This window comes from Balaenoptera borealis (genome assembly GCF_965194805.1).
Source record: "Balaenoptera borealis genome assembly, chromosome: 4".
In the NCBI taxonomy this organism is placed as follows: domain Eukaryota; kingdom Metazoa; phylum Chordata; class Mammalia; order Artiodactyla; family Balaenopteridae; genus Balaenoptera; species Balaenoptera borealis.
The window spans coordinates 130,556,998-130,579,734 of record NC_138861.1 but is presented as its reverse complement, the minus strand read 5'-3'; the positions used below and the strand labels follow the sequence as shown (position 1 = coordinate 130,579,734).

Genomic DNA, 22,737 nt, shown 5'->3' with positions numbered 1-22,737 from the left:
CTTTCATGTTGCCCTATTCTTAAATATGTAAAGGCAATCAAGGATTGTTAGGCAGATGAAGAAAGTTTGCAGAATAAAAGGGAATAATACAAACAAACAGATAAATGAAACTAGAATAAATGGGTGATTTATAGATTTCTTTAGAAAAAATTCTAAGTGGTATTTTCATATCTACAGACATATTCTGAAGAATGTCTCCTCATTTGATATTTTCCTAGTGGAATTCCTATTGGTTTTTAAGTCTCAAACTTCTACAATACATGTATCATTCAATACAACACTTTTTAAGATGATTTTACATAAGAAAAATTTATGTCCCCAAACTTAATAAAACATTTTAAACAAAATGATTTATCTATAAATAAAAATTATCTAGCTATATTCCAAATACATTTGGTAGAACATCAAAATCATAAATAGATATTTTGAAAAGCATGCCTAGTGTTCACAATGGGATGTGTGTACTGAATGTTGCTGACACTAAGAGAAGCATCACATCATTTTACACATTCTTTGCGACTGAACCATTCTTTGCAATTGTTCCTCTTGAAAAGAAGACTGGCTTTGCAAAGAGGTCAATGAAAAAGATGTTGAAGAATTATTTAAGTGCATGATGAGAAATTAACAAATACTAAAGTTGTTCAGGATATCAGTCTGAAAAAGTTAATCACACTGATAACCAGAAGTTATTCAATTAAACCACTAGACATTGCTTGCTGAAAGTTATTTGTGGGCTCTGCAGATACAATGATAATCATTATCTTTGAACTTGGTGGAGATATTACTGCCAGATATCTCTTATATCACCATGCAAATACTTCTATAATCATACTAGAGGAGAGTAAGTAAAGCTTTATTCTGTAGTGTTTCATCCTAAAGTGTCAACTACATCCCTTGAAGATTCATTCAGGAGTCCCTACCTGAGCACAAAAGTGATATAAAAAAAAAACCAAAAACCTGACAGCTTCTGAGTTTTATAGTTCACCTGAAATTGCACCTTTGCAACTCAACTTACCCATGATATCACTTTCCATAGCCAATGACAATGATTACATTTCAACCCTCCTCGCCTTTCAACTTTCTTCAAGTTTCCAGTCTGTTCCTTTCTTCATGGGTATCAGGTCATCCAAGGTAATTGTCCTGTTTTTGTTGCAAATTATATTTGAATTTTTCTAACGTATTTATTAATTTCTGTGTGCTGGTTGCTATGCTTTGTTGGAAAAAAATATTCATGATGCACCATGAAAATGCTGCATACAGAGCAACATGCACACAAACCATTTGATAAAAACCATTCTGATTGTTTTAGAAATTGGGAGCAATATTTTAAGCATTTTACATACTAAATGATGACTTAACTATATTTTAGTTACACTTCAGGAATTCTGTTGGGAGTTTGATTTGGCATTTTAAATGACGGGGAATAGGCTACTAGTGCACATTTTCACGCAGAATGTCTCATTTTCATGAATGAGTTACTAATGGTAAGTGGGAGATGTCTTGATTTAAGAAGATATTGACTTCATAAATCAAGAGTAAGCATCTCTGAAAAGGAACATTTTGAGAATAAGAAAAAGTTCTTAAAAGTGAAAATATGATTGCTGAACTTATATATAAATTATAAGAGCTAGAAGATAAAGAGAAGAAAATCTCTATAATGTGGACCAAAAAAGACAAAGAGAATTTATAAAGCAAAAAATATGTATAAACAAAAGATATAAACATGAGGGATACAGCCAGGAATTCCAAAATCTGATTAATAAGGGTTCCATCAAAAAAATGCACAAAACACAGAGATAAGAGAGAAGTCTCTAAATTCAAAAGGCACACAAAGAGCAAAAGAATAAAAAATGGCCTAGGCTTCAACTCATATCCCCATAACATTTCAGAATTACAATTACAAAGAGATCAATAAAAGCTTCCAAATACCCACTTGCCGCAAATGGAGAAAGCCCTCACACAGAAACGAAGACCCAACACAGCCATAAAAAAAAAAAAAAAAAAAAAAAAAAAAGGCTATACTTTAAAAGCTTCCAAATAGTAAACCAGGATACTCATAAGAGAGCAAAAATCAGTCGGACGGTATAGATGTGTTAGCACCAAAAGTGGATGCTAGAGGTCAATAAGGCAAGATCTTCAAGATTCCAAAGGAAGATAATGTTGAATTTAAAGTCAAATTATGGCCACTTTCAGATAAGCAAGAACTTAAGGAGCTTACTTTAAACTCATTAATTTGAAGAAGTTACTTGAAAAGGATTCATGCAAAACAAGGGTGAAATACAAGAAATAAGAAGCCATGAAATAAAAGGAACAGTGGAGAAGGTATCCATTCTAAATGAATTTCAAGAACATGGCTATAGAACAATCTTTAAATAAATAAATAAGTACAGTCATCAAACTTAGAAGTCAGTAGTCTTCTAGAAGAAGGTCTTAAAAGAATAAATACTAGAATTGATTCCAAGTTGTGTATATGTTATGTGAAAAGTTGAGATGTAATAGTAAAAATAACGATGATGATGATGATTACGGCAGCAATAAATGTAGCTAACACTCATGAATGCACTTTCACTTAGTGCCAGGCTCTGTCCTAAACACATTGCATTTATGATTTCATTTAATCCTCCAAGAGTCCTATGAGACAAGTATTGTTTCATCATCTACATTTTATAGATAAGAAAACCCAAGGCACAGTGAAGTAAAGTAATTTTCTCTAGGTCACACAATTAACTAGTGGTTAATCCAAGATCCAAACCCAGGCAGTCTAATTCCAGAGCTTATACTCTATACTGCTATACTGTGTTGAAGAAGGTACATGTTTCTTCTTCAAACTGGAAAAAAAGAAATGCAAACTAAAACTCCAGGAAAAATTAAATAAATGAAAATACTCTACAAAAAGTCATGGCCCGGATACAAAGCACATTAAAATATGGCACACTTTAGAGCAATGAGTAAATTCACAAGGATCATGACTATAAATTCAGAGAAAGAGAAATGTATTTGGAACATATATATTGGTTTTGCAGTTATAATGTTTAAATAGTCATAATAATGAAAATGCTGCTTATAGTTTTAATCTTTTACAATTAAAATGTAGGCCGAGTACAGAAGACTTAACATGGCAATGGAACAGAATGCAAAGTTATCAGTCTTGATAAAGTAAATATAAAGGTATAGCTGATAGAAGTTGGAAGGAAGAAGAGAGGAAGAAAAGGAGGAAGGAGGTGACATGAGGAGGTGAGGTATCATCATCTTACAAAGTGAGGGACAAGATAAACTGTTGGAAGCTGATAGACCAAGGAAAAGGGTGTTAAGTATATTACTTTATGAGTCAAAGATAGAGGAAGCCACATGCAAGAATTTAGGAAACACACTTCTCAAAAGCTTTTCAAAGAAATAATTGAAGAAACTGTTATAACTATAAGAAAACTAAAAGATATGGGGAGAAGCAGAGGTGGGAGGTAATAAAAGTGAACTAAAAGCCTATCTATCCTAGAAGAAAGTCAATATAGACCATCTAAAATCAATAAATCAAGAATATAAAGCAACTTGTTTAGCGATGTGAAGGTACCTGGCAGAAGAATTAAACACAAGTAGATGTCGGGGAGTAGGACAGCAGGTGAGCGGGGGTGGGCAGAGACCCATTCTTTTTTATTGTAGCCCTTCTGATTTTGAACTATTTGCTCATAATTCTTTGATTAAAAAGATATTTTTTAAAAGGAAGAGACAAATTTAATTTGTAACTGAAAAGCTGCCCCCCCAAAAATCTCCCAGCCAGATGGTTTCACTGGAGAATGCTGCCAAACATTTAAAGAAGAATTAACACTACTTTCACACAAACTCTTCCAGAAAATAGAAGAGGAGGGAACACTTCCTAAACCACTTCATGAGGCCTTTTTTACTCTGACAAAGTAGACAAAGACAATACAATAAAAAGAAAACTGCAAACCAATGTCTCTCAACTGCAAACTTAGACATAAAAATTCTCAGTATATTAGCAGACGGAATCCAACAATGTATAAAAAGGATTATACACATGATCAAGTGGGATTTATCCTAGGTATGTAAGTCTGGCTCAACATTCAAAAATCAATGTAATCCACCAGAGCAACAAGCTAAAGAAGAAAACTCATATCATAGCAATTGACACACAAATAACATTTGACAAAATCCAACACCCATTCATGATAAAAGTTCTTAGCAAGTTAGTAATAGAGAGATACTTCCTCAGCTTTATAAAGAGCATGTACAAAAACCTACAGCTAGGGGCTTCCCTGGGCTTCCCTGGCGGCGCAGTGGTTGAGAATCTGCCTGCCAATGCAGGGCACACAGGTTCGAGCCCTGGTCTGGGAGGATCCCACATGCCGCGGAGCGACTAGACCCGTGAGCCACAACTACTGAGCCTGCGCGTCTGGAGCCTGTGCTCCGCAACAAGAGAGGCCGCGATAGTGAGAGGCCCGCGCATCGCGATGAAGAGTGGCCCCCACTTGCCGCAACTAGAGGAAGCCCTCGCACAGAAACGAAGACCCAACACAGCCATAAATAAATAAATAAAATTTTAAAAAAATTTAAAAAAAAAACAAAAAAACCTACAGCTAACATCATATTTAATGGTGAAAGACAGTGCTTTTTTTCTCAAATTGGGAACAGAGCATGGATGTCTGCTGTCATCACTCTTATGTAACATAGTGCTTGAAGTTCAAGCCACTGCAAGGAGGCAAAGAAAAGAAATAAAAGATACAAAGTTTGGAAAGGAAAAATAAAACTACCTCTATTTGCAGAAGACATTATTTTCTACATAGAAAATCCTAAGAATCTACAAAATCTCCTAGAATAAGTGAATTCAGCAATGTCAAAGTATATAAGATCAGCACACAAAACTCAGTGGTATTTTTATATTAACAAGTAACATGCAGAAAATGAAATGAAAAATACCATACTACTTATAATTACTCCAAAGAAAGTGAAATACTTAGGTATACAGTAAACAAAACATAGTTTTCAGTTCTAAGTGCTGAAAATTACAAAATGCAGATGAAGAAAATCAAAGAATACATAAAGAAATGGTGAGACATACTGTGTTAATGGATTGGAAGTCTCAACATATTAAAGATGTCGGTTCTCCCAAAATGGATCAATAGGTTTAATGTAATTCCTATCAAAATCCCAGCAAGGATTTTTGAAGACATAGACAAGCTTATTCAAAACTTTATAATAGACACAGGGCCTAAAATAGCTAAAATAATCTTGACAAAGAAGAAGTGGGAGGGATTCCTCTGCCTGATATCAAAGCTTCTATGTAGATAAAGTAATCAAAACAGTGTGGTATTGGCAGAGGGATAAACACAGATGAATGAAGCAGAACAGAGAATTTAGAAATAGATCTGCACAATATGCTCAAAGGATTTTTGACAAAGGTGTGATTCAATGGAGGAAGGATTGCCTGTTCCACAAATAGTGCTGGAGCAATTGACATTTATAGGTGAAAATAAGCAAACAAAACAAACAAAAACTTAAATCTCACACTTTATACAAAAATTTATGAAAACTGGATTGTAGACTTAAAAGTAAATGTAAAGCTATGAAACTTTGGGAGAAAAACATAGAAAATTATCAGGGCTGAGCACAGAATTCTTAGAGTTCTTAACTGACACCAAAAGCTCAATGCATAAAAGGAAAAATTGATAATTCGGACCTCATCAAAATTAAACACTTGCTCTGTTAAAGCCCATGTGGAGAGATGAAAAGACAAGCTACAGACAGGGAGAAAATATGTACAAAGTATATATCTGACAAAAAACTAGTATCTATCAATAGAATATATAAACTCTCAAAACTCAGCAGTACAAAGACAAACAGTCCAATTAGAAAATGGACAAATCACATGAAGAGAAATTTCATCGAAGAGGATATACAGATGGCAAATGAACACATGAAAAGATGTTCAGCATTGTTAGAAATCAGGGAAATGAAAACTGAAACCATGACATCAATACACACCTATCAGAATGGCTAAAAGAAAAAATAGTGACAACATTGAATGTTGGCAAGGATGTGGAGAAACTGGATCACTTATACATTGCCAGCAGGAATATCAAATGACATAGCCGTTCTGGAAAATAATTTGGCAATTTCTTATAAAACTAAATATGCAATTACCATGCAGCCAGGGAATTCCATTCTAGCGTATTTATCCCAGAAAAATGAAAAGTTGTGTTCACACCAAAACCTATATGTGAATATTCATAACTGCTTTTTTGGTTTTTTGGTAATAGTCAAAAACTGGAATACCCCAGATGGTCTTCAGTGGATGAATGATTAACCAAACTGTGGTACATATATTCTGTGGAGTATTAGTCAGCAATACAAAGGAACAAACTATTGATAAATGCAACAACTTGGGTGCATGTCCAAGGGACTGTGCTAAAAGAAAAGAGCCAGGCTCTAGGCGCACGGACTTCAGTAGTTGTGGCACGTGAGCTCAGTAGTTGTGGTGCATGGGCTTAGTTGCTCCATGGCATGTGAGATTTTCCCAGATTCGAGATGGAGCCCATGTCCCCTGCATTGGCAGGCGGATCCTTAACCACTGCGCCACCAGGAAAGCCACTGTAATGAGAAGCCCGCTCACCACATGAAGAGTAGCCCCTGCTCGCCGCAACTAGAGAGAGCCTGCACACAGCAATGAAGACCCAATGCAGCCAAAAATAAATAAATTAATTAATTAATTTAAAAAAAAAAAGAAAGAGCCTATCCCAAAAGGTTATTTACTATATTGCTCAATTTATATACCATTTTTGAAATGAGAAAATTTTAGAAATGGAAAACAGACTAGTGGCTGCCAGTGGTTAGGGACAGGGAGGGGCAGAGGTGGGAGGGGCAGAGGTGGGAGGGGCATGGGTGTGGTTATAAAAGGGTAACAGGAGGGACTTTTGTGGTGTTGGAAGTGTTCAGTATCTTGGCTGTGATGGCAGATTCTTGAACCTATTAATAAAATCTATAGAACACACGCACACTGAAATGAGTACAGGTAAAGTTGGAAAATCTGAATAAAATCAGTGGATTGTATTAACGTCAATATCTTGGTTGTGATAGTTTACTGTAGTTTTACAAAATGTTACCATTGGGGGAAACTAGGCAAAGTATACAAAGGATCTTTCTGTATTATTTCTTACAACTGCATGTGAATCTATAATTATCTCATAAAATTTTCAATTGATAAAGAGAAAGAAAAAATGAGAGGTCAGGAGGGTAGAGCCCTCATGAATGGGATTTGTCTTCTTGTAAAAGAGATGCCACAGAGCTCTTTTGCCCTTTCTGCCAAGTGAGGATACAGTGAGAAGTCTGCAACCCGGAAGAGGGCCCTCACCAAACCATGCTGGCACTCTGACCTTGGGCTTCCAACTCCCAGAACCATGAGAAAGAAATCTCTGTTGTTTGTAAGTCACCCCATCCACGGCGCGTTGTTATAGCAGCCCAAATGGACATGCCTCCTCTCAGAGCCAGGAGCTTGCATCTCCTTCCCTAAGTCTAACAAGAATTCTGGAGAAAAATGGCTCATCTTCTTTGCTGTCAGTTTCCTCTTACAGTCTCTCTACTGAGTCTTCTTCTTGGCACTTGGAAACTGTAAGAATCTTCTCCCTGTCCCTCCACTCTGCAGGAGTTAAGGTTCCTTCTGGCTTTCCTCCTCCTAGCCTTCCCCTTTGCCTGAAGCCAGGGTTTCCTTTCCCTGGGCTAAGTTCTTCCCTCTTTTCTGCTACTCAAATGCAGCACTATTGCAAAGTTCACAAGTCATAGGATAATTACTAGATTGCTTTGTAAAGGTCTTATGCTAAATAGGAATACAGTTGACCCTTGATCAACACAGATTTGAACTGCAAGGGTCCGCTTATATGCAAATCTTTTCAATAGTAAATACTACAGTACTGTACGATTCAAGGTTGTTTGAATCCTTGGATATGGAAGGCCGACCGTGAAATTTTACTCTGATTTTCGACTGTGCCCCAGTCGGTGCCCCGAACCCCCACGTTGTTCAAGGGTCAACTGTCATTATCAGGAGGGCTGAAATTCTAGGAGAGATGGGCCACACATCTGTTTTAAAATATGTAGCAACGCTGGTTCTCCTCTTCAGTCTGCATGGTTTACATTGGCAGAATATTCCAGTCCACTTCGGCATTTTATAACTTCACCTTTAAAACTGTGGATGATTTATACGCAGGAACCCCATTAAATTAAACTGTAAATAGATGCAGTTGGAGCTGCTCCAGTTGAAGCAGGGCTGGAGCTTAGAGCCCCCTCTCCCTTCTTGGCAGTTCCCACAGCATCCCTGCAGGAACACAGGGTTCCGTGGAACGCTGATGGAAACCCTCAGCCTGATTCATCTCTGGGAGGACCTTCCTGCTGGGGAATTCCATGGTTCTGTTCCTTTGTGGTTCTCAGCCACAGCTTGTATAACAATTCTCACTTTGACTGTATTTAATTTGTTCCCCACTCTCCTACTGCAGGATGTGGTTGAGGGAAATGAGGCAGGATTCAGGATTTAGTAAATTTGCTCATTAGCAGCTAGCTGCTTAAGAAACCTGCTAGAGGGACTTCCCTGGTGGCACAGCGGTTAAGAATCCGCCTGCCAATGCAGGGGACACGGGTTCGATCCCTGGTCCAGGAAGATCACACATGCTGCGGAGCAACTAAGCCCGTGCACCACAATGACTGAGCCTGTGCTCTAGAGCCCGGGAGCCACAACTACTGAGCCCGTGTGCCACAACTACTGAAGCCCCACGCCTAGAGCCTGTGCTCTGCAACGAGAAGCCACTGCAATGAGAAGCCTGCACACTGCAACGAAGAGTAGCCCCTGCTCGCCACAACTAGAGAAAGCCCATGCAGCCAAAAATAAAATTAATTAATTAATTAATTATTTTAAAAAAGGAAACGTGCTAGAAAAAACTAGAAACTTACAGGCCATATTGGGACAGGGTGTATCAATTGTTTGAATATGGCTTAATTTTTTTGTACAGGAAATTAAGGAAATTATATGCTAGATTGTTTTATAATAGGTTAGACCATTGTTTCAGTAATGGTCGTATAAAGTAATCTTTCCTTTAAAACTGCAAATGTCTATTCGCTTTGTTTATTAGCAACCTTGGAACAAATTATTCACAGAATAGTTATCAGTAGATACTTTCATGCAATCATAGCTCATTATACCATTTTCTAAATTAATAAAAGAATGTTTTTCAATCTTTTCTAAGTATGAATACTTGTTCTTTTCACTCTGTCCTTTCCACTTGGATTCTTTTTAAAGTCACTATTACCCAAGAGTGAAAACTAATACTGGCCAAATTGTTTGCAATTTCCAAGAATCATTTTTAGAAATAATGAGATCTTGTTTCTATCTGAATCATTGAGACCTGCTCTGCATAGGTTGGGAGGTGAGGACAGGCTTGGTAGATAGGGGAGTGGACACCATTCATGTCCAGAGCAAAGAGTTCATGTTCTGGAAAATAAAGTAATATAAATAAGTTATGGTGGGAAATAGAAGGCAGTAAATATTTAATGAAAGCATTTGTTCCTAACCCAGTAGGCAAAGGAGAATTATTGTAATTTCTTATGCAAGGGTCTGACGTAGTAGAAATGGAAGCAGCAATGGAGGCAAACTGGAATAGTAGGATTTGGACTGTGTTATCTCAGCATTAACAATACACACAGAAAGAACATTGACCAGAGTATTCTACATGTTAGGAAATCTACCTTCCAGAGAAAAAGTGATAAAAGAGAAGTAAAGTAAGTTTACTCGGTTTACAAGCAACAGTTGATAGCTAAGTAGCTTAAGAGGAGGGGATATACTGGGAAGATGTTGGAGGTTCACAAGGATCAGTGTGAAGCTGGAGGAAAGGACCTGCAAGAGGCAGGGACCAAGGATGCGGAGAGGTCAGCAGCAGTAACTAAGCAGTGGTCTGTTCACGCTCATGATCTGGTGAGCACGGGGCCGCACTACCTCAAATCTCCCCCTTCCATCTTCATTGCACTCTGTCAACAGATGAAAAGAATTGAGGTAAGTTTGGCACATTTGGAGCTGATAGAGTCTTTGAGAGAATACATCCTGTGTTTGCCTTGTCTTCCCTAATAGGGCCTCTTCCCTAACATGCCCACATAGGGGAGAGTTCATGCACCAGAGGAAATTATGCTTCTAGTAGGAAATGAAGGTGGATGCTGGCAATCAAAATATGAGAAATAGGGACTTCCCTCGTGGTCCAGTGGTTAGGACTCGGCGTTTTCACTGCCGAGACCTGGGGTCGATCCCTGGTAGGGGAACTAAGATCCCACAAGCCTCGTGGCTCAGCCAAAATAAAGAAAGAAAGAATCATAACTCACATTTTTTTTAAAAAAATATGAGAAATAGCCATTCCAGGCAGGCTCTAAGAAACACATCTCTTACATTAATATCAGATAATCCCATAAGGAAAAAAGGGAGGGACATCCCAAGAAAACAGTGCCCTACATAGGAAATTCTAAGATTATTATCCCAGTTTAAAATTGCCATTTGTGGGAAGAAATGTCACAAAGGACACATTCTTGCAAAACACTGAGACCTATTCAGTTCACATTGGGAAGTCTAACGTGTAGAGCAAGCTGACTGTAGAATCATCAGAGACATTCATCAGCAGAACAAGGAGGTGAAAAAGAAAGAGAAGGTCATTAATAGAAATTTAATGAAGGGCAGAGAAAAATCAAAGCTCTTTAATGCCTATTTTGCTTCAGTCTTCCAGACTTTGAAAAGTGACCTCCAAATTAAATTAAAAAGGGAAAAACAAAGACGGTTCCTTGAAATTATTGTTCAATAAGTGTTTTCATTCTTAGTTGTATTTGAAAAATAACACCTAGATCAGAACTTGAATTTTCATACTTTTGATGACTATACCAGAAAGCTTGTTTCCCCCATTCAATTGACTTTGAAGATTGGTGAAAATCCTCTGGGAATGGAGGCAGAAATATGTCTTAAGACCTAAGTATTCTTCATCTGGAAAGCTCCAGAGTGACTCAAACTACAACAGTTTCCATAAATTCTCTAACTTTAATTCCTATTATCCAGATATGTGACTTTTGAATATGCTTTAAATGTTTGGTTTGTCCCTTATTAGCATTTTCTATTACTATTAATATTTTTTTAACATCTTTATGGGAGTATAATTGCTTTACAATGGTGTGTTAGTTTCTATATTAATATTGTTATTATTAATTTTTTGCACTCATGAGATCAGTCTGTTAGAAATAGTATTAATAAATAGAAATTGTCTTTCTGTAAAATATATAGCTCAAAGGCTTATAATTGGGTCTGAATATTCATACATTGGCAATAGTTTGAATCCCATTTTCTCATTCATCTCAGAATCTACAAGCTACCACTTGCCTCTCTAAAATCTTTGCAAACAACCTGATCATTGCAATCTGAAATAGCAGTAACAAAATACAGACTTGCAGTACGTATTCAATTGGAAGAAGTCTGATGCCGTGTCAGAATTGGTCTCTTCAACAACTGAGGGAGCAAAATAATGTAACAGTAAACTAGTTGGCATGCTAGTACAAAGTATTTTTTTCATACATATTTTGGTCATTGTAGTGTTCTTTCTTTCACCCAACTAAAAACTTAACGACTATCGTGTAAAAAGATGAGAAAGATAAAAAAAAGTGAACAGGCTATGGACCTCAATTCCATTTAAAATAAAAAAGAAAATATGGAACTCTTAAGAATTTAAGCAGTGGAGTGGTAAAAAACCACACCTCCCAACAAAAATCAAAATTGTATCTCATTTGAAATATGCACCCACGGTAAATATGTAAGGATCTGAAAAATGCTGCATTACAGTAGTACTTGGCTGCTTTGTGTTCTTTTGATGCTGCCTCTGGCTCTTCTAACTGAATTAAGCTTATTTTAAAGATTAAGTATAACTTCTTATATGAAAAAGAGCACATCTGCTGCTTGGAAGAGTGGACCAGCCCTGGGCACCAGAAAATCTATACTACCTTCATCCTTGTCATCCTCTTCCTCCTGCCTCTTACGGTGATGCTTATCCCGTACAGTAAGATCGCCTATGAACTTTGGATAAAGAAAAGAGTGGGGGATGGCTCAGTGCTTCGAACTATTCATGGAAAAGAAATGTCAAAAATTGCCAGGTCTGTTGAATGGAATATTCACCTCTGTTTAAAATATTTTTAGGTTGACTTATATACACTAATATGTATAAAATAGATAACTAATAAGAACCTGCTGTATTAAAAAATATATATATTTTTTAAGGTTTGGACTAATTGTTCTATACTATTACTCTCAGCTTGAACATTGATGTAGAAGTGACTTCTCATGTCATTCAGTCGTAGTGTGGTATATTTTTGTTAACAGAGAAGATATTTTGTTATTAATTCAAATGATAACTCATTATTGTTTTCCTGTCCATGTCTAAGAAACTTTGTGCCATTAAGAACTTTTTAATTTGGTTTTATCCCCAAGGACTTATTTTACTTAAAATTTATTTGGCCGTTGGCTTATTTCTAATTGATTAAGATCACTCTTTTTTCTTTTATTATTTTAAAAAGTTTTCCTATATGGAGTTAAGTTTTTTTTTTTTTTCCCTCTGTATTTTCATTCAAACACTGATTAGGATTAAAGCATGTCAGTTCTTCAACTGATCTCCATGGACTGCAAAAAAAAAAGTTTGGCTCCTTCAGGATGATCTATGACTTGGCAGATACAAAACATATAATATATTAGGTTTGCTTTCTGTTTTTACCAGTACTACAAAGCTGGACAATCAGAGGCCAGAAAGAAGATTTTCCACAGTGCTTTGAACAACTTAAATAAATTTCATTTAATTATAAAAATATATATATATATATATATATTTTTAATTAGTTGTGCTGGAAGAGACCGTTGCCAGAGATCTCAGAATTCCTGGGTAATTTAGTCAAAGTGTCATTTGTAATTCACGTTTAGCACATGGACTGACTTTAAACTTTTGAGATTTTCCGTATGACAGGAAGAAAGAGTAAGATTACCAGCTCCCAAATCAAAGGGGAAGTCACTGTTATAAATAGTTACTCGGAATTTTTTAAATCGTTATATTTTCTTCTGCATGTCAATATGACGCAGTAGGAATTGCTGTGGCACTCTCGCCTCTCTGCCACTCCTCACCAGCCACATGATGTGGATAAGTCTCCTTACTCACAAGACCCCTGCTTTCCTCATGTGTACCAGGAAGCATGATAATATCCATCCTTACTTCCTCCCACCCAAGGATGATGCTAAAAATGTGAGATGATATGTATGAAAATCCTTTGGAAATGAGAGAATGTTATTTATTTAAAATTATTATTATTGATATATTTTATTTTTACCTAAAAGCTTTACTTTCTGATCATATTGATTAATAGAAATTTAAAAACACAATTTACTGCTATGATAGTCATGGGCCATATGGTTTATTTTATAATCTACACTGAATGGCTATTAAAAACAAAATCTTAGAAGTCTAGTGGTTTGATGAAATTTATCATTTCTACAAGTGTACAGCGACCTCTAGTGTCCAGTTTATATAAAGAACTCCTCCCTCTCGACGTACAGGGTGCTGGACTGTTCAGCACCTTGGGACTTACTGCTGATTTAGCTCTCTCACTTCCTCAGAAGAAAGGACTACTATGCTGAGATAATAAATAATGAATATGACTCGTTATAAACTTGAAAATGTGTAAATCTCTTGCAGACATTAATTTCCTTTACAGGACTAATGGAGAAAACTCCATTTGAATCCCTGATTAATCATATTACTTAGTTATGTAACGGAGGATTACCGTTTAATTCTGTCCTGAGGGCTTCCCATATTTTTCTATCACAGACATAAGTGTTCTTCAACATAAAATGAATAAGAGCTTTGACACTGAAGTTAGACTGCTTACGTTTAAATCCAAACTAGCCTTTATAGTTCAAATCTTCTGCTAGCCATCTGACTTTGCAAGTTACTTAACCTTCTCTGTGCCTCAGTTTCTGCACCTGTCAAATGACTTTTTGGGAAGATTGAGGACATAATCCATGCCAAGCATCTAGCACGGTGCTAGACCCACAATGAGCACGTATCTTAAAATGTTCACATTATGAGAAATACAGGGATGTGGGTAATAGAAATGGGAAAAGATGAACAGTTCATAATCTGTCATGAGCTTCATTAACATTTGAAAAATATCATTGAGAGGTCTAGACTTTAATTTTAATAGCTTTGCTGCCAGCTTGACACATCTGCCAAGGAGAAGTTAACTAATGCAATATATCCCCATGGGTCCAGGAAGAAGAAGTGAGCTGTTGTTATGATGGTGACAGTGGTGGCTCTCTTTGCTGTGTGCTGGGCACCTTTCCACATTGTTCACATGATGACTGAATACAGTGAGTGTTTGTCATTCTCATTTGATGGAAGTTCTAGTTCATTTCCTGCTAGAATGGAAAATGAATCATTGAAACATGTTGCCATTCACTTGGGTAATCAAATATCAAACATTTAACAGGTTTCTTTCGTGTTTTCAAGATCACTAGATCGTTATGTGGCAGGTAATTATGTATGAGTATCATCGAGGCTTTCATAATTTTAATAATTATAAAAGGTAAAGAACAGCTTTTGAGATTCATCTCCCATGCTACTCCTTCTGTTCTCCTTAAGCCATTTAAACATTGGGAGAGGTGTGACATCCTGTGAGTGTTCTCTATTTAGAACCCTCACTTGAACCACATGAATTTAATAACACCTAGGATTTCAGCCAGACCCTTAATGTATTCTCTCTGATAATCTGAGCCTTAACATGGTTCTCAGATGATTGTGTTTCTATAACACAAGTGGACATGTGATGGGTAACTGCGGCTTCCAGTTTACATGAAGCTTGAAATCAGACTGAAATGCAATAAACCCTCTAATCTGTGCTGGGCACTGGGCTGTGCTTGTAAGCCTAGATTCTCTAAGAAGGAGGACTCTTCACAAAGGTGGTGTTTCTTCAGACATCAGATGGCTCTCCGCAAAATGGTCTTGAGAATTTTTCACACCTTTAACCACTGGTACAAGTGTAAGTGTTTGATAAAGACAGAAGATAAACAGAAACGTTATTTTATAGTCATTTAAAAAATATCCATTCTAAAGCATTACTTTTTATTTCAGGCAATTTTGAAAAGGAATATGATGAGGTTACAATCAAGATGATTTTTGCTGTAGTTCAAATAATTGGATTTTCCAATTCCATCTGTAATCCAATTGTTTATGCACTTATGAATGAAAACTTCAAAAAGAATTTTTTATCTGCAGTTTATTATTGCATAGTAAAAGAAACCTTATCCCCAGCACAAAGGCACGGAAATTCAGGAATTACGATGCTGCAGAAGAAAGCAAAGTTTTCCCAGAAAGAGAACCCAGTAGAGGAGACCAAAGGAGAAGCATTCAGCGATGGCAACATTGAAGTCAACTTGTGTGAACAACACGAGGAGAAAAAACATCTCAAACAACATCTTGCCCTCTTTGATTCTGAACTTTCTGAGATTTCTGCTTTAGGCAGGGGGCATTAATTATAACAATGTCTTCATAATTCATGCCATTCATGGCTTAATCTGAAGAGAAAATTATTTTGAGCAAAGGTCAAAGACTTGTTATTTATCTAGCAGTTTTTCCGCCATGCAGTCAATGTAATGTGGCTTTCTATTTATTGCCAAGATGGATGAGAAAATAGCTTAACAATTATATCATTTTTCTGGAGTCAGTTTAATAGTTGAACACTATAATGTAATTTTTAGTGTACCATTGAAGCTTGGTGATATGTCTCTTGCAAAAGAGGTCTATCCAATAAAGTCAAAGGCATTGGAGAAGCAGCAAAATGACAGATGGCTGAGATTTAGAGGCAGGTGCCTGGGTTTCAGCTTCTTACCCATCACCATTGTTGTGATGATTGACAAGTCACTTAACCTCTTTAAGCCTCTTTTCCTTCCTGTGTAAACTGGGGTGGTATCTCCTACTTCATGAAGTTGCTGCCAGAACAAAATGAGATAGGAGTGGGAAAGCACTTTGTACTCCAAAGAACCCCAAGTTCTGGAGCATTATTGTAGTTCTTCATGTCTCAGCACCCCCCTCTTTCTGTTCCCTTTTCCTTTCTGAGACTTGTCCTCAACCCTATTCAACTTTCCACTTGTGCCTATTTTGTAACTGCTTTCTCTAATCAAAAGAGGAATGTTTCTGGGATCCTCATTTATAAGTTGACTATAATATATTTAGGCCAATCTAACTATATCAAATATTTATATTTTTAAGCCTTTTATTTTCACTCGTAGGATGAAAGACTTTTTGTTATGTAAAAGGGCTTTTAGGTGTAGTCAGTGAGAGAGAATCAACTCCAAGCCCGTGAAATTTTATCATGCCCAAAACTGACCCCCCAAGAGCGCTGGGTCAGGAAGAACCATAGAATTCCTCACCTGTATTCCTTACCTAATTCTCCCTTAAACTCAACCCCTCTCCTTTTAGTATTTTCCTCTTACTCCCAAATGTCATGGTTCCAGTGGCCACCATCACTGTGCCCTGTTGCTTCCCCTTCAATATCTGAGCTTCTCAAAGTCCCGTCGTCACAGCCTCATGGCCAAAGTGTTTCTTCTGCTTCCAATTTTCCAACACTTATTCTTCCAGCCAGGTATTAGAAAGGAAGAGAAGCTCAAGAATTCTCAGGGTATTTCACTTGTACAGCTTTCAGGTTTGTGTACCAGAGAACTCAGGCCATTGGGATCTTTCAAGATATAGACATTTAATTTTATATGTGTGTTAATGTGAGCATGGATGAGAAAAAAAAAAAAAAGATGAAACAGTGTGTGGTACTAGGGGAAAATGTCAATATGACACAGGAAAATTAACAAAGTCAAGAGAGGAAAACTGATTATTTGGTTTATGTTGAAATGGACTCATCGTGGGTTATTTATGTATGCTGTCCTCCTGTTATACCTGTAGCAGAACAGTTATCATTAAATCATTAAACCATTAAAAATGAATCACATTCACTGATTTTTGGTTATCCTTATTTGTCAAATATTCATATGACTCTTCCTAAATTTGATGTTCACATGCTCCAAATATGACAATGAATAATGGATAAATCAACACTATTCCTGACCGTTTAATTATTAAGATTAGAGTTTTTAAAAAAAATCTTAAACGTTGCAGAGCTTGATCTAAAGTATTTAGATATTAGATAATAATTTAAATATTTACTGTAAAATTTCCAGACATCCTGTGAAAGCTTTTCTTTTCTTTCTTTTTTTCCCTCACATTGCATTAATGTTGCTTCAGAAACAAAAATAGTTATAGCTCACTTTTTCTTATAGGTCTTTTATAGGTCTTTTAAACCTATAATCCTTTTGCTCTGTCATAAAAGTTTGGAAGAGAAATATGGTCCAGTCCGTCACTGAGAAATGCCCTACCGTTAGCCAGAGAAGCTCTGAGTCCAGTCTGACGTGAGTCCTGATGATGGTGTAACATAATTTATGACTCCATCCAGAGTTTGCCTTGGATTTGCAAAAGGAGGCCTGGTTATGGCTTTTCTTTCTAATTTCCCTGACTTCACAGTCCCCTGAGTCTCTTAAACCCCTTTGTCCTCCATCCAAGGACCTGCTCTTTTCCCCTTTTTTTCCCTGCCCTAAGAGGTCACTCATTTTACTCCATCTGGTTTCCCCTTATCTGGTGCCTGGAGTGAGAACTGAAAAGGTCTCTTTGGATCCAGGAGATACAGTTGAAGAAAGGTACAGAAAATTATCCTTCCATTTATCAGCATTTGGGTAAAATGTCTATGAAATCAGTGAAAAGATATGTATCACTGTTCAAACCCTTAAGTCCTTTGTTTCATTTTGGATCATTATGCCAAAAAGAGCTCTATGTATTGGCCAATGTGGCAACATAATTCAAAAGGGAGAGGAAAAACTTTCAAATGGTTCCAAAACAATTGAATATCCAAGTACCAAAATAGGACCTTGATCTTTACACTACACATAAAAATTAACTCATAATGCATCATAGACTTAAATATAAAAGCTAAATCTATAAAACTTCTAGAATGAAACATAGAAGAAAATCTTTGTACCCCAGATTAGGGGAGGTAAAGATTTCATAAACAGGGCACTAAAAAGGAAGAAGCCTAAGAGAAAGAAGTGATAAAATGAACTCCATCAAAAACAGAAACCTGTGCGTGAATGTTCATAGCAGGTTAATTCAAAATAACCAAAAACTGGAAACAACCCAAATGTTTATCAACTAGTGAATGAATAAACAAATTTTGGTAAAGCTATCCAATGAATATAACTCATCAATAAAAAGGAATTACCTACTAGTACATGTAATAACAAGAATCAATTTCAAAAGTATTATGCTAAGAGAAAGAAGCCAGGGAGGAAAGAATATATATTCTACGATTCCATTTACATGAAATTCCAGAAAAGACAAACTATAAGGATAGAAAACAAGCAAGTGGTTGCTAGGGGCTAGCTAAACTTAGGCAATTGACTGCAAAGGACCTGAGTGACTTTTTTGGATGATAGAAATATTCCATATCTTGATTCTGGTCGGTTACTTGACTTTATACATTTGTCAAAATTTATTGAATTGTATACTTTAAAAGGATCAATTTATTGTATGAAAATTATACTTCAATTTTTAAAAATACATAAGGGAATTTCATTTTGCAATGCAAAAATGCCAGATCCTTATATTCGTTCCTTGACTAGTAGCACAAGATATGCTATAGTAGGAAAAGCCTGGGGGAAGCTTTTGAAACTGCCTCCCCTCTCCCTACCCCCAGCAGCCAAGAGAGTAAATCAAAAACTATATTGCTTCCCAGGGTGAACATCAAAGATTAGTCCCACTGTCAAAGATTTAAATGATGCAGCATAGGTACCCATCATATCCCTATTTAATTTACCAATCAGACCCCTGCAAAAACTGGTCAGATCTTAATGAATGACAGTGGACTAACACAAATTAGGTCATAACTCCAAGTGCTGTTGCTGTGCTGGGTGTAGTAGCTTTACTAGAGCAGATTATCACAGCCTCTGGTCCACTTCATGCAACTATGGATCAAGCAAATGCATTGTTTTCAATGCCCACTTAAAAGGAGAATCAGCAGCAGTTTACATTCACACGAGATAGACGACAGTATACATTCCACTGCTTTAACCAAGGTTATGTTAACTTGCCTGTTACTTCACAGTATAGTCCAAAGGGACATGAACAGTCTGGATATTCCACGGAAGATCATTTTGGTCCATTATATTTACCACATTGTATTAGATCTGATAAGCAGAAAAAATTGGCAAGGACTCTGCGTTCATAATCACATATGCTCCGGAGGGTGGGAAGTAATAGCGATAAAACTTAAAAAGATTTGGAGGCTGCCACATTGGTGAAGTTTTTAGGGGTTCTTATGTTCTGGGAAATTTCGGGACATAGCTTTCCAAGCAATGTATGGGTTTTTGTACCTTGAACATCCTACCACTAACAAAGAAGTACAGTACTTGGTAGACCTCTTTGGGTTTCAGAGGCGTATATTCTCCTCTAGCAAATATTGTTTTGACCCATTTATTGGCAAAATGGTAGGCTGCTAGTTTTGAGTGGGTCCCAGAACAAGAAGGGGCTCTGCAACTGGTCTAGGTTACATACAAGCAGACCTGTCCCTTGGACCATATGACCTAAAAGGTCCAATAGTCTAGGTTGCAGTATGAGAAATTCGGTCACCTGGATCATATGCCCCTTAAAATCCCACAGTATTAGAAGTATGTGTGTTAGATAAAGATGTCATGTGGCCCTCTGGCACATTGCAATTAGAGTTGGTGTGCATACCCCTGGATTTCTGGAGCAAGCCCGTGTCATCTGCTCACTGTCAAAATGTAACTCCAGACCAAGTGTCATACCATCCAGTCACCATGTGACCAAAACTGCCTATCATGAGTTGGGCACTGTCACATCCACCAAGTCATAGATCGGGCAATCGCATAAACAGTTCTAATAAAATGGAAGTAGTATATCCAAGATCAGTTAGAGCAGGGCCAGGGGGCACAGATAAGGTACCCAAACAGGTGGCACACTCCATATCACTCACCAATCTTGCACCAATGTCTCTTCCTTTGCTCACATCTATGGGCTCTTGTTTGGATTATCAGTTACTGAGAGAAGTGTGTTAAATTCTTCTACTACAGTTTTATATTTGTCTATTTCCTCTTTTACATCAGCCAGCGTTTTTGCTAATCTGTTAAGGTTATGTTGTCAGGTACATGCATATTTAGGATTCTTATGTCTTTATGACTGGCTATTTTATCATTATGAAATAGTTCTTTTTATCTCCAGTAGCAACAAGGAGGTTTTCAAAGCAAAAAAAAAAATTTTTAAAGCATTATCAAAAGAACTTCTTTTAATATATTTAATAAAATGTTAAAAATGATGTACACTGGTGTTTATCAATAGAAACAACTCAGAGATAGAAAAAAACCTGAGTTCCTACCAATATAGGAATGGCCAAAAAAATTGTTTCATCCATATGACCTACATTTTCAAAGAACGTCTACTACCATGTGTGGCAGGTGAAGTAATGCTAATAAAATGTGAAAACTACACATTCAGGAATTTCCTCCTAATACTCAACTTGACCCTCTCTACTCCCCACATAGTCTGTAAAAATAAAACTCCTTTCTTTATCACTCCATAAAGAGTTCTTTTTACATTGTCAGCTCACCAAAATAGTCTTAAGATGTTTTTCTGCTTTATTGCTCTAAAATTCAACCTGGATCCATTTAATTTCATTATCTGTAAGGCTAGCAGGCTCTTTAAATACAATGTTGAGAAGTTATTACTATGAGTAGAGGCAAAAAAGAAGTTCAGCTACTTTTCAAATGTAGTATTTATAGGTCTTATGGGGAGTACAAGAGTCCTTGAAATGTTGAAACAAAAACAGACCCACCTATTAAAAGGTGTAGACTGGCAACGTGTTATTCACTGCCAGTGAACTGATTCAACAAATATTTTTGGAGCTCCTACTGTGTGTCAGACCTAGACATCTTTTTTCCATTTCATGGTCAGGAAGATCCTTTCTATTCTGAACCAGATGAGGCTGAAAAGAGTTGGCTGGCAAATGAGAGAATAGGGGAAAGAGTCATAAAAATCAGTTGAAACTATAAGTTTTAAAAACATACAGAGCTTTACTGGCTTAGATCTCAAGTTCCTTTTCCTCTTGCTCACTAAAATTTTTGTTTTCCAGAACTGTGATTATGATGTCTCTATAAAAGAAAGAAATCAGAAAGAAATGAGATAAAATAACATTAAAATGCTCCTATTTGAATCATTAGAATTATAAGACAATATGAGTAAATGCTACCGTTCTGACTCCTTTGGTTTCTGGTCACTATGCTAGATTCCTTAGCTGCTGATATGCTTACAAAACTGTGTTAACTCAGGAAAACCTAGAAAAATAGATACAAAGAAACTATTTTTTAAATTAATTTTTAATGAATTGGCAAAGGCAATTTTAAAAAAGGGAGACAGGGACTTCCCTGGTGGCGCAGTGGTTAAGAATCTGTCTGCCAATGCAGGGGACACAGGTTCGTGCCCAATTCTGGGAAGATCCCACATACCACAGAGCAACTAAGCCCGTGTGCCACAACTACTGAGCCTGTGCTCTAGAGCCCGCGAGCCACAACTACTGAACCTGTGTGCACAACTACTGAAGCCCACGTGCCCAGAGCCTGTGCTCTGCAACAAGAGAAGCCACCACAATGAGAAGCCTGCACACTCCAACAAAGAGTAGCCCCCGCTCGCCACAACTAGAGAAAACCCACATGCAGCAATGAAGACCCAACACAGCCAAAAATAATAAATAAATAAAATAAATAAATTTATTTTTTTTAAAAAGGGAGACGGCAAGGAAAAAGAGCATCCAAGAAACCTACAATTATATCTCTTCTCTGTAGAAAGCAGGCATTCCAGTATGACAGTATTACTCTACACTCCACCAACCTGAGTGGTTTAAAAAATAATTAAGGAATGATTTCTTGTTTAAGATAGCAGACTATCTAAACGTATTTTTTTTCTCCCGAGATCCTATCAGAATGACAATGAAAGAAAACAAAGTGTATAAACTCACAACAATAAAGAAAAAGAGAGGGTAGTCACAGTGGATGAGAATTTTTAGTAAATTTCTGGAAAACAAAAACTGGCTGTAGATTATGAACGTCATATTGAAACCGAGGGTAGTCATCAGTTAGATCCTAACTTGCTCAATAAATAATGAACTGTAGCCCGCCTTCCCTGATCAAGCTCATTTCAATTGTTTTTACAAAAACTTGCATATCCTCCAAGCGCCACCTAACCTAAACAATAAGATGTTTGCCTGAGTTGTTTCCCCAGAACTTGGAGTCAGCTGTATCTAGTTTGAGCTCCAACCAGTTAAGACTGGTTAGAACACCAACCTTCCAACTGGGCATGCATAAGTGTCCTCGGTGATATCAGAGGGCCAACAACTCCACCTTCAGGACATGCTAACCCCAACATTTTCTGAACATGCGCCCCATGGAGAAGCATGTAACTTAGTTGTTCCTGCACAGGACAATTACTTCACCTTTTTCTTGTTTCCAATCACGTTTCCCCACACTCCCCATGCCTCAGCTTTATCCAGCGAATATCCCGGGCCCCTCGCCTTTGGGGAGGT

General features: G+C 37.0%; 1 protein-coding gene across 1 annotated transcript; it reads left to right on the top strand.

Annotated features, from left to right (window-relative positions):
* The first annotated feature begins 792 nt into the window (after window positions 1–792).
* Window positions 793–21,739, top strand: QRFPR (pyroglutamylated RFamide peptide receptor). The gene is given in 5 exon segments (XM_082389753.1): window positions 793–1,131; window positions 11,930–12,165; window positions 14,325–14,334; window positions 14,338–14,422; window positions 15,183–21,739. Coding segments are annotated over 5 exon segments (846 nt in total). The 5' UTR covers window positions 793–1,017; the 3' UTR covers window positions 15,584–21,739.
* The last annotated feature ends 998 nt before the right edge of the window (window positions 21,740–22,737 follow it).